This window comes from Rhinoraja longicauda, chromosome 4 (assembly GCF_053455715.1).
Source record: "Rhinoraja longicauda isolate Sanriku21f chromosome 4, sRhiLon1.1, whole genome shotgun sequence".
Taxonomy (NCBI): domain Eukaryota; kingdom Metazoa; phylum Chordata; class Chondrichthyes; order Rajiformes; family Arhynchobatidae; genus Rhinoraja; species Rhinoraja longicauda.
The window spans coordinates 14,822,938-14,835,829 of record NC_135956.1 but is presented as its reverse complement, the minus strand read 5'-3'; the positions used below and the strand labels follow the sequence as shown (position 1 = coordinate 14,835,829).

The 12,892-nt window shown below is 41.8% G+C and overlaps 1 protein-coding gene across 4 annotated transcripts in view; it reads left to right on the top strand.

The window, feature by feature from the left end:
- Positions 1–12,892, top strand: part of LOC144592596 (copine-3-like) — a 61,421-nt gene that overhangs the window by 35,581 nt on the left and 12,948 nt on the right. For all 4 annotated transcript variants that reach the window (XM_078397248.1, XM_078397249.1, XM_078397247.1 and 1 more), the window contains 5 exons: positions 4,814–4,900; positions 6,033–6,092; positions 8,364–8,497; positions 10,682–10,736; positions 10,823–10,874. In XM_078397248.1, the coding sequence (XP_078253374.1) occupies positions 4,814–4,900; positions 6,033–6,092; positions 8,364–8,497; positions 10,682–10,736; positions 10,823–10,874 (388 nt within the window). The remainder of the gene's footprint in view (positions 1–4,813; positions 4,901–6,032; positions 6,093–8,363; positions 8,498–10,681; positions 10,737–10,822; positions 10,875–12,892) is intronic.

The window sequence follows — 12,892 nt, the reverse complement described above, 5'->3', positions numbered from 1 at the left end:
GGACCCTTCAGACCAGCTGCCTACAGTCCCATCAGTGTTAGCATCTCTCCGGGAACGGGTGGGCTCCCTGGCTCCAGTTCCGACTTCACGTAATGGGTGTCTCATGGTACATGAACCGCTTTCCCTGAAGGACTGTGAGTTCGTTTTTCTGCGAAAAGATTCCCATCGCGCCCCGTTGCAGAGGGTCTATCAAGGGCCGTTCCGGGTTTTGCGTAAGGGAACGGCTACCTTCACCTTAGACATGTGCGGCAAGAGTGAGCTCGTCTCGGTGTCCCGGCTCAAACCTGCACATTTGGATCCGGATCAACCAGTCCTGGTCGGTCAAACCCCTAGGAGAGGCCGACCTCCGTTAGTTCCGCTCAGTCCAGGACCCCCCGTTCCGACAGTTCCTCCAGGACCCCCCGTTCCGGCAGTTCCTCCAGGACCCCCCGTTCCGGTAGTTCCTCCAGGACCTCCCGTTCCGGCTGTTCCGCCAAGTCCGGAACCCCCGCCTCCTGTGGTTCAGGCTGTCCCTCTCCGTACTCGTTATGGTCGCGAGATCCGGCTCCCTGCTAGGTTCCGCACCTCGGGTTCTGGGGGGGGTCATGTAGCGACCATAGAGAATGGTCCAGGTCGTCGAACCCTCGGATTGGCCAGCGAGGTCACGTGTGAACGCGACCGTGGGGATTGGTCCAGGGAGCGACATCGCTGATTGGCCAGCGATGTCATGTGCGCGTTTGGCGCCCGAAATAGTTAGTTCGGCGAAGTCTTCGAAGAAGACAGTAAGTTTTTGATGGTTGTCCTTTACCTTGTTGTTTAACTCTGTATTCGAATATTGCGGCTGCAATAAACTTCTTCTACAACCAACAAGTTTCCGGACTCGCCATAGTACACTAAATATGTGGAGGAGTAGGCCCTTCGAGTCAGCACCACCATTCAATATGATCATGGCTGATCATCCAAAATCAGTACCCTGTTCCTGCTTTTTCCTCATATCCCTTGATTCCGTTAGCCCAAAGAGCTGAACCTAACTCTCTCTTGAAAACATCCAGTGACTTGGCCTCCACTGTCTTCTGTGGCAGAGAATTCCATCAAGTATACAAAAGTATTTTTGTATTATATATTGTATTTGTATTATACAAAAGTATAAATGCTTTTCTATCAAATCATTAAGTTTACATAATGTTTGTAGAATTTGCACCACAGAGATGGGTCGTTAAAATCTGTCTGGGTTTTGTTCCTGCTTTAATCATTCATTCTTGCCAGAAATGTGCTTTATTCATATTACGTAATATGGAAGATTTCCTAATTTATTGCTATTGACTTTATTTCCTATAGCAAACGAAAGATGACATTCATCTGTAATATTTTAAATGTGTTGAGTTTTTAAACATTTAAAAATGTTTCTTTCCTATGCAAAATGTATGAAAGATAATTTCATGATTTAACCGCTCTTCCACAAAAAACTCGGGCAGCTTAGGGCGGCACGGTGGTGCAGCGGTATAACAGGTATAACAGAGCTTTATTTGTCGTTCGGTACCGAAGTACCGAACGAAACTACATAGCAGTCATAGAAAAAAAAAAAGAACACAAGACACATGACCCCAACACAAACGTCCATCACAGTGACTCCAAACACCCCCTCACTGTGATGGAGGCAACAAAACTTCCACTCTCTTCCCCACGCCCACGGACAGACAGCTCGTCCCCGACCGACCCGCACAGTCCCCGCACCGGGCGCTGAAACGTCTCGCAGCCGAACCGGGCGATGAAAGGCCCGCGACCAAGCCTTGCGCAGCTAAGTCCCGTGGTCGAGCCGCACCGGGCGATGTCAAGTCCCGCAGCCGATCCGCACCAGCCTTACAGCGCTTATAGAGTCAGAGACCCGGGATCGATCCCGACTACGGGTGCTGTCTGTACGGAGTTTGTACGTTGTCCCTGTGACTGCGAAGGTTTTCTCCACGATCTTCAGTTTCCTCCCATATTCCAAAAGATGCATGTTAGTTGGCCTGGTTTAAATGTAAATTGTCCCGAGTGTGTGTAGGATAGTGTTAATGTGTGAGGATCGCTGTTCGGCGCGGACTTGGTGGGTCAAAGGGCATGTTTCCGTGCTGCATCTCTAAACTAGGTGGCGCCACCAGCAGTGTCTGCCTCGCCAACAGTCTGTCTGTCCTTTTTTGTTATTTTTAGTATGTGTTAAAAAGCATGTTTTGGTGTTCCTTGGTTTGTTTTATGTGGGGGGGGGGCTTGGGGGAAACTTTTTTTCAATCTCTTATCTCGACGAAGATGCAATTTTTTTTCCGTATAGTATCTCCGTCTCCACTGCAGCCTAACATCATGGAGTTGGCGGCCTTTCCTGGAGACCGACCTGGAGCTCCAAGCCGCAGGAGTCTGCGGGACTCTAACATCGCGGAGCTTGCGATCCCTTTGCTGGGGATCAAAGTTACAACTGTAGGGCCTGTGGACTTTAACATTGTGAAGCCCATGGTCTCTGGTAAGAAGAGGCCGACTCGGGAGCTCCATGCTGCAGAGAGAGTTTCAATCGCCCCGACGCGGGAATTTCGATCACCCCGATGGGGGCTTCGATCATCGGCTGTGGGGGCTTTGATCGCCCCGACTGCAGATGGTTTGACTGCCCCGACTGCGGGAGAACAAAGAGAAAGAAGCTTGAACTTTATTGCCTTCCATCACAGTGAGGAATGTGGGATACACTGTGGTGGATGTTTATGTTAACGTTTATGCGGTTGTGTGTCTTGTTGCTTTTCACTTAGAATGGCTGTATAGTAAGTTGCCATAGAGGGAGTACAGAGAAGGTTCACCAAATTGATTCCTGGGACAGCAGGACTTTCATATGATGAAAGACTGGATAGACTAGGCTTGTACTCGCTGGAATTTAGAAGATTGAGGGGGGGATCTTATAGAAACTTACACAAAATTCTTAAGGGGTTGGACAGGCTAGATGCAGGAAGATTGTTCCCGATGTTGGGGAAGTCCTGAACAAGGGGTCACAGTTTAAGGATAAGGGGGAAGTCTTTTAGGACCGAGATGAGAACGTTTTTTTTCACACAGAGAGTGGTGAATCTGTGGAATTCTCTGCCACAGAAGGTAGTTGAGGCCGGTTCATTGGCTATATTTAATAGATGTGGCCCTTGTGGCCAAGGGGATCAGGGGGTATGGAGAGAAGGCAGGTACGGGATACTGAGTTGGATGATCAGCCATGATCATATTGAATGGCGGTGCAGGCTCGAAGGGCCGAATGGCATACTCCTGCACCTATTTTCTACGTTTCTATGTTTCTAACTCAAATTTCACTGTATCTTAATTGGTAGATGTGACAATAAACTGACCTTGAAATCTTGAAACCTTGTAACCTTGAACTAAACTAAACTAAACTCCGATTCGTACAACACTCATCCTTGTGGGCCTCTTTAGGGGACGGTAAATGCCTCCCATCCACCTTTGATCTAAATGCATCTACCTTCGCAATGAACTATAGGGATAGATACTTGAGACTTGCTTCTCCAAGATTGAGTACAAACCTTGGATAACATTTCCTTTTTTTGCTTTTGGAGAGATTGTGGTGGAGGACACGAGTTGATTGTGATATCAGTGAAATGGTGTTTCTTGTTTTGGCTCCATGAGAAGGATACTTTTATTTCGTCACAGATTTGAGTGATCATAAATATTATTACTTCTGAATGAAATATTTAAAGTTAAACTTCACTTTAGTTTTAGAGATACAGGATGGACACTGGCCTTTCGGCCCACAGAGTCCACAACAACCATCTAACACCCACTCACACAAGTTCTATGTTATCACATTTTCCCATCCAAAGTACTCGGGACAATTTACATATAACAATTGGCCGACAAACCTGCACATCTTTGGAACATGGGAGGAAACCAGAGTAGGTGAAGAGGATGTTTCCACTAGTGGGAGAGTCGAGAACTAGAGGTCATAGCCTCAGAATTAAAGGACGTTCGTTTAGGAAGGGGATGAGGAGAAATTTATTTAGTCAGAGGGTGGTGAATCCGTAGAATTCTTTGCCACAGAAGGCTGTGGAGGCCAAGTCAGTGATTATTTTTAAGGCAGTGATAGAGAGATTTTTGATTAGTACAGGTGTCAGAGGTTATGGGGAGAAGGCAGGAGAATGGGGTTAGGAGGGGGAGATAGATCAGCCATGATTGAATGATGGAATAGACTTTAGATTTAGAGACACAGCGCAGAATCAGGCCCTTCGGCCCACCGGGTCCGTGCCGCCCAGCGATCCCCGCACATTAACACTACCTTACACCCACTAGGGACAATGTTTACATTTGCCCAGCCAATTAACCTACAAACCTGTACGTCTTTGGAATGTGGGAGGAAACCGAAGATCTCGGAGAAAACCCACGCAGGTCACGGGGAGAATGTACAAACTCCGTACAGTACAGCACCCGTAGTCAGGATCGAACCTGAGTCTCCGGCGCTGTATTTGCTGTAAGGCAGCAACTCTACCGCTGCGCCACCGAGACTTGATGGACCAAATGGCCTAATTCTACTCCTATCACATATGACCTTCTGAAACTCGCACGGCCACAGGGAAAATGTGCAAACTTTGCACAGACAGCATTGGAGGTCAGGATCGAGCCTGGGTCTCTTGCATTGTGAGGCAACAGCTGTGGCATCTTTCACTCTGCCACTGCCGCCCACAAAATCTCTCTGGCTAATTTTGATATTGAACAGCAATTCACAATTTTATTTTTCATATTGTTATGTTTACCTATATCACTAGTGTAATATCAATTAGATGGGATTGATATTTAGAATCTGACATTGGTGTTTCTATTGCAGGCTGCGTTTGACTGCGTTAATCCAAAGAAAAAACAGAAAAAGAAGAGTTACAAAAATTCTGGGACTGTTTTAATTAAAACATGTGAGGTAAGGCATGAAGAATTGCACTTTAAGTTCAGCTGTCCACAATATTGGAACTGTCCGTGTACAATTTTAATGAATTGGAAAGGAAAATACATTTTTGAATGGCTAGCTAGAATGAATGATTCCAGGTAGTTTATTGAATACCACATAGCAGACATATTAAGGAGATGGAACCATACAGTAATAATTGGGATACTAAGAGGATGACAGGCTGGTATTTCTCTCAATCAAGTGAAGTACGTAGTGGGAAGACACAGAGTGCTGGAGTAGCTCAGTGGGTCAGGCGGCATCGGTGGTGCAGCGGCAGAGTTGCTGCTTTACAGCGCTTACAGCGCCGGAGACCCGGGTTCAAACCCGACTACGGGCGCTGCCTGTACGGAGTTTGTACGTTCTCCCCGTGACTGCGTGAGTTTTCTACGAGATCTTTGGTTTCCTCCTACACGCCAAAGACATACAGGTGTGTATGTTAATTGGCTTGATGTATGTGCAAATTGTCCCTAGTGTGTGTATAGGATAGTGTTAATGTGCGGGGATCGCTGGTCGGCACGGACTCGGTGGGCTGAAGGGCCTGTTTCTGCGCTGTATCTCTACACTAAACTAATCTCCGGTTAATATGGATCCATGTTCTGAGATGCTGCCTGACACTCTGAGCTACAACAGCACCCTGTGTCGCCTTTTGTAAACCAGCACCTGGTTTACGGCAAGTACACCATGGGGTTCCCATGGGTCTGCACTGACACTTACTTTTCTTAATGTATATAAATGACATTGGGGTTGGCTGCAGTCAACAGAGTCTACTTTGCAGTGTCATAAATAGTGAGTGGGATTGTGGTCAACTCCATGAACTAGAGAACTGGTGAAATGGGCAGACATAACAGTTGCAATCTATTGATGATAAATGTGGTGATGCTGTTTAGGTGAAGCAATGTGGATATGGAGTATAATCTAAATCGTAGAGAGGTGGATTGTAGATGTAAGCAGGACCTGGAAGTGCATATTCGCTGGAGGGTACAAAGATGAACCCAGGACATGAATCTGGAGAAGTAGAATATTGAAGTAAATGCCATGTTGATTTCTTTTGTTACAAACATGAGTATTACCGTATCGCTAATCCAAGTAAATATTCAATCAATAGATTGTGAAGGATTATTCTTTCCTCGACTACGTTATGGGTGGCTGCCAGATGAACTTTACTGTAAGTAACTAATTTATTTTTAATTTAAACATGAATGTAACAGGTACAATAACAACATTTAAGAGACACCTGGACAGGTATATGGATTGGAAAGGTTTAGAGGGAAATGGGCCAAACATGGGCAGGTGGGACATTTGCAGATGGGGCATCTTGGTCGGCATAGACAAGTTGGGCCAAATGGTCTGTTTCAGTGCTGTGTGACTCTGACTATAATTCGGAGCATAGAAACATAGAAAATAGGTGCAAGGAGTAGGCCATTCGGCCCTTCGAGCCAGCACTGCCATTCGATATAGTCACGGCTGATCATCCTAAATCAGTACCCCGTTCCTGCATTTCCCCTTATCCCTTGATTCCGTTAGCCCTGAAAGCTATAATCTATCTCTTGAAAACATCCAGTGAATTGGCCTCCACTGCCTTCTGTGGCAGAGAATTCCACAGATTCACAACTCTGGGTGAATTTTTTTTTCCTCATCTCAGTCCTAAATGGCCTACCCGTTATTCTCAAACTGTGACCCCTGGTTCTGGACACCCCCAACATCAGAAACATTTTTCCATCATCTAGCCTGTCCAATCCTTTCAGAATTTTATATGATTCTACAAGATCCAGCAAAAGTACTTCATTCAACCTCTTGAGATGCTTCACTATTCATCAAGTTCAGTGATAACCTGTTTGCATTCTAGACTGTCTACCTAAGGAAATCTCTTTCACCCTTTGGTTTTCTAGTATTTATCCACCTCTATCTTAAAAATGCTTGCTCTAATGTCCTTTGAAAGAGAGTTCCAAAGACTCCCAGCCATCTGAGGGTGAGAAAATTCACCTGATTTGTCTTTAGTTGGCAACCTTGTACTGAATGGTATAACCTGATTCCAGATTCTCCCACAAAAGGGAATATCTTGTCCTTATCTATTGACCTAAATCCTCTATATTCCTCGGTAGTACACAACACTGATCCGCTTCTGTGAAGTACCGTGATCCTGATAATTGTCATAAATCAAATTCTGACATTAACCATGTTTTTACATTTCTAAAAGGTATTAATTTTCATTTTTGAAATCTTCATAAATATAAAATGATAGAAACAAGAATCAGCAAGTGTAGAGACGTTGATTAGCATAGTTTTATATGTTTTATAGTTTTATACACATCACGAACTGTAGCGGTGATGTATAAATGGGAATTTAGAAGAAGATTTGACAAGAATAACTCGACAATCTTTCATCTACATGGTGACTGGGGAAACAAAATTAGCAGTAATAGCATGGAGATCAAATTCATGGGGCATGAAATGGTTTCCTTGATCAATGTAATGAAGGCACAAACCAGGAAACAAGCTAATTTACATGTGGTATGTGCAATGCAAAGGGCTAATTAAGAATCTTGTAGTTGAGGAGGACTGATCATAAAATGGTAGAATATTGTATGATGATTGCAAGTAATATATAGCACAATCTTAAAAAAGGAGTCTTACATTGAAAGGTATAACAAGAAATGAGCAATAGCCAAAGCATAAAAGATCAACAGTTTACAACACATATAAATATTGCCCAATTGTAGAGCACAAATTTCCCACTGAAAATAAGGGCTGTCAAGGGCAGTGTAAGATCATAGTTGAAGAAAGGAAGATAACTTATAAATTTGCCAAACAAACTTGAGGATTGCGAGAGTTTCCAAAATCTGAACACGGGAGGACCAAGAAAATGATAATGTAGAACGTGAGAGAAATGTAAAAACTCCCATGGACATGGAAAACGAGATTAGGAGCAGTAAAAATGGATCCATTGCAGATGAAGACCTGATGCTTTATATTGGGCAGTAAGGAAATTGCAGAGAAAGAAAACTTTTTTTATACATCTTCATACAAGAAGAGACAAGGCTCCCTGGAAATCATGGAGGACAATGGGTCTGAATGAGGAGCTGAGAATTAATATTATATTGAGTGTAGTAATATTGAAGAAATTAATGGTATGCCAATAAATTCCCAAGACGTGATGATCTGCATCCAAAGGTTTTGAATGAGTTTGTTACAGAGTGGTGGCTTGTCAACATCCAAGATTCCATGGATTCTGACATGGCTCCCACACAACCGTGGTGGGCCACATGACCTGCTTCTGTATTTGGACTCAAAAGGCCTTCGAGAAGATGACACATCAAGGATTCAGCAAAATGTTTAACAAAGTTTTGATGGCCCGAATTATGTGCATTAACCTGTTTGTTATTTTAATTCAGCAGAAAGTGTTGTTCACATCAATGGTTTATTTCTTCTTTTCAAGGTTGGCATTGATTTCACGGGCTCCAATGGTGATCCTCGCTCTCCTAAATCTCTTCATTATATCAATCCTAATGGATTTAATGAGTATTTGATGGCAATCTGGTCTGTTGGAATGGTGGTTCAAGATTACGACACGTAAGTATTCCTTTATTTAAACCAATTATATTAGTTTAGTTGAGACCCTTCTTCAGACTGAGTCAGGGGAAAGGGAAACGAAAGATATAGACGGTTATATTGAGAGATATAGAACAAATGAATGAAAGATATGCAGGATTTGCATATCTTTCATTCATTTGTTCTATCTTTCTCTATATCACCGTCTACTTCTCTTGTTTCCCTTTCCCCTGACTCTCGATCTGAAGAAGGGTCTCAACCCGAAATTTCACCCACTCCTTATCTCCAGAGATGCTGCCTGACCCGCTGAGTTACTCCTGCTTTTTTTTATCTATCTTTGGTTCAAAGCAGTATCTGCAGTTCCTTCCTACATATTAGTTTAGTTTAGTTGTCATGTGTACCGAGGTACAGAGAAACACTTTATTGTTACTGTTTTTATTACTGTTGTAAAATAGGATGTTACAAATACTCAATGAATTCAGTCTGAAGAAGGGTCTCGGCCCGAAATGTCACCCATTCCTTCTCTCCTGAGATGCTGCCTGACCTGCATATATAAATACCTCCAATGAATTTATCTAGTCATTAACAAAATTAATAAATATCCCAAATTATAATTTAGCTCTTGTGATTCTTGGTTACTAATTACGTCGTTGTGTACTGAGATAAAGATTATCTTTTGTCCTATCCCCAAGCCAAAACCAGCTCAATCTATTTGTAATTAATCTTCGGTAGGGACAGTCAGACAACATGTAAACCAGATAACACCTTTTGAGCAATGCATAGCATTATTGTAGCAATACTTTTACTATGAATAGAATAATTTATCTTCTCTCTGTAAGAGCGAATTTTAGAATTTAGTATCACAGGTTCACTACCTACAATTGCTATTATCTCAAGGTTGCCTAATTCAGACGAGGAAGAACCATCTACTTGGCCTAAGACATATCAGTTCAGGGAAAAGGTCCTGAGCAACAGTAGAACTGCATAAATTCCAGTGGAGATTCCATGTCCTGAACTCCCCAAGTGCCTTTCACAGTGACAAACCCCAATCTGTAGAAGGGTCCTGACCTGAAATGTCACCTATCCAGGGATGCTGCCTGACCCCGCTGAGTTACTCCAGCACTTTATGTATTTCTCTGACTCTTCTTTCTCTCCTTCTCCCTACCGACCTTCAAAATCACATGGTTCGTGTCATAGGAGCAGGATTGGGCAATTTGGCCCATCGAGTCTCCACTGCCATTAAATCATGGCTGATCTATATTTCCCTCTCAACTCCATTCACCTGCCTTCTCCCCATAACATTTGGCACCCTTACTAATCAAGAACCTGTCAATTTCCACTTCAAAAACACCCAATGTCTTGGCCTCCATAACTGTGGCAATGAATTCCACATATTTACCACCCTTTGACTAAAGAAATTCCTCCTCATCTAAAGGTAAGCCATTTTATTCTAAGACTGTGCCCTCTAGTCCTGGACTCTTCCACTAGTGGAAACATCCTCTCCACATCCCTCCATCCAGGCCTTTCACAGGTTTTTATATTTGTCAAAGCTTCTAAATTGTACCACAAATGAACCAAGTTAAAATTTAAATTTCTTTAAAGGTGGCAATTTAAATCGACCAATAATATTAAACATATGTATCGATAACTTGAATTAAAAATCTTGCTTTTCTTTCTACAGCTGGAAAGGCTAGATTGAAATGATCTAGTGCTGGATCTTACAATACAAAACAATACAATATATCTTTATTGTCATTGTACAGGGGTACAACGAGATTGGGAATGCGCCTCCCATACGATGCAATAAATGAATGAGCTAGTCAGTATTAATTTAAACAACCCAACCCTTGTTAGTTAGTCTTGCTTTGTTAGTAAGAGTTGATATCGAACTAGTTCAGTGGGCGTCCTTGGGAGTGTGGCAGTGGGCACATCGAAAGTTAAATGCTCATCTACAGTAGTCCAGAGTGAAATGTGTTTAATTCATTGTTCCGGTCCAAACTATCATGTTTTTACTAAAGATCACCAGTACTGGCATTTTATTTTCAGTTAGTCTATTTGAAGTAGAATGTGTGTGCTGTTTACAGAATGATGATGATGAAGCTGATGTATGAACAAATCTGAATTAGAATATGATATATTTTCTGTGGATCTTGACAAATGAACGGTGTATGTTTGATTCAAATTATGCCAAATATTTCATTACAGAGACAAGATGTTTCCAGTGTTAGGATTTGGTGCACAAATTCCCCCAAACTGGCAGGTAAATGTAGATCATTTTGTGCTGAATTATTTCACTTGGTATTGATATTCAAACAGCATTATATGATATTTATTTTCTTTTTTCAGGTATCTCATGAATTTCCAATTAATTTCAATTCTGCCAACCCATTCTGTTCAGGTATGGAATTCTATGCAATGTATGATATTGGGTTGGAAATAATGAATTTTGGGGAATGCTGGAACTGCATAATACACTTTTGATGTGTTTATGCTTTATTCTTAATTGATTCTTATTGTTTTGATGTGTTTATGCTTTATTCTTAATTGTTAACTGTATGATTGTGTTGTCATTTAAGGAGCAGGATTGGGCAATTTGGCCCATCGAGTCTCCACTGCCATTAAATCATGGCTGATCTATCTTTCCCTCTCAACCCCATTCACCTGCCTTCTCTTTCGGAGCACCAAGCTTGTATATGCACATACTTGGCCAATAAACGTATTCATTCATTCATTCATTTCTCTTTTAGCATAGTTAGACATTTTTGTCCTGTTGGTTTTTATTCTAATTATTATTTAGCCTGGACCTCCGTTCAGGTAGAGATAATTTGCTCTGGATAAATTAGTAAATCACTATCAAAAAAAAATTTGAGCTGCCGAATAAAAAATGTGATCTTATGGAATTTGTGAAAAGGTTTAAAAAATACTCTGTTAAACAGAGTATTGAACGAGATAACTGAGAATAATGGCTGCAGGTTCATTGTAGCAGGCCGTAAAGAGGATTACTTTGGAAACTGACAAGGCAGCCCCTTCTTTTGATATGTGTAATGATAATAAAGAAACGATGCAACATCTACTTCTTGTTCATGTTAAACAAAACTTCCTCATCTGCCTACAATACAATCAGTATTCCCTTGCCTACTGACAGCACGCCAATGGCAACAGACCTGTTGAGAGGAAAGTTTCCAAAATGATACTTGTAACAGAGATAAAATGGAGGAAAAAGGGATTGTGTTCTAAACAATCATGATACTAACAGTTATCTAGGAACACAACTGTTGTACCATAGCTTTCTGGAACACAACCCCTTTTTTCACCATTGAATCCCATGTTATAAATTGAGATGCATTCCAATGGGAATTTTTTCTCTCAACAGCATTTTAAGGTGGGAAGGGTAGGAAAAACTAACCGAATTGTATGCCGCAAGTAGTATGCAGAGATATTATTGACTATTATTAACTATTAATTTTTTTTAAACTAATTTTGTTTAGTCCGTTGCTTTGTTTTTAAGTTTAATATTTCACGGCTGCAAAATAGATCTCTGGGTATGATGATGACAATCCAGATATGTGGATTATTAAATGGTATTAATTAAAATTGAAATGCAATAATTCAGAAAAATAAGTAATAAGTAAAAGGGCGGCATGGTGGCAGAGCGGTAGAGTTGCTGCCTTGCAGCGCCGGAGACCCACGTTCCATCCTGACTACGGGTGCCGTCTATACGGAGTTTGTACGTTCTCTCCTTGACCTGTGTGGGTTTTTTCCGAGATCTTCGGTTTCCTCCCACACTCCAAAGACTTGCAGGAATTGAGGTAAATTGGCTTGGTAAATGTAAAAATTGTACCGTGTTTGTGTAGGATAGTGTCAATATGCGGGGATCACTGGTCGGCGCGGACCCAGTGGGCCGAAGGGCCTGTTTCCGTGCTGTATCGCTAAACTAAAATAATGTACACACACTTTTGGGTGTAAAGTAGGGGCCCATGCAATAAATCTCCTTATTGCTTTAATGTAAGTTTACATTTGAAGAAGAATTTGTCCGCGATGTGTGGTATGGATCCTATTTGCAATGTAGATAAGAAAGTCTGCATATTAGGATGTTTCATATTTGTATGTCAGTCATTTAAATTTTAATTTAACCTCGTTCATTTTGTGAGCTCCAGGGCTCTGTATTGTAAACATAATGTCCCCAGTAAAAAACGGTAGTAGAAAATAAGCATTCTTGAAGAGAAATTCCTTTGAAGAGCATTTCCTCTAGAAAACAAGTTTCTAGTCTGGTTTTTTTTTGCGGCTTTTGTCAGTTGAAGAATGTGGTAATCCTGCACTATTTTAACCTTTGACTTGCCCTACAGACCGAAGCAGCATTTTAATTGCAGTTGTATTTTTATTAGTTTGATTGTAAATATCCTGAAAGGGGATTAT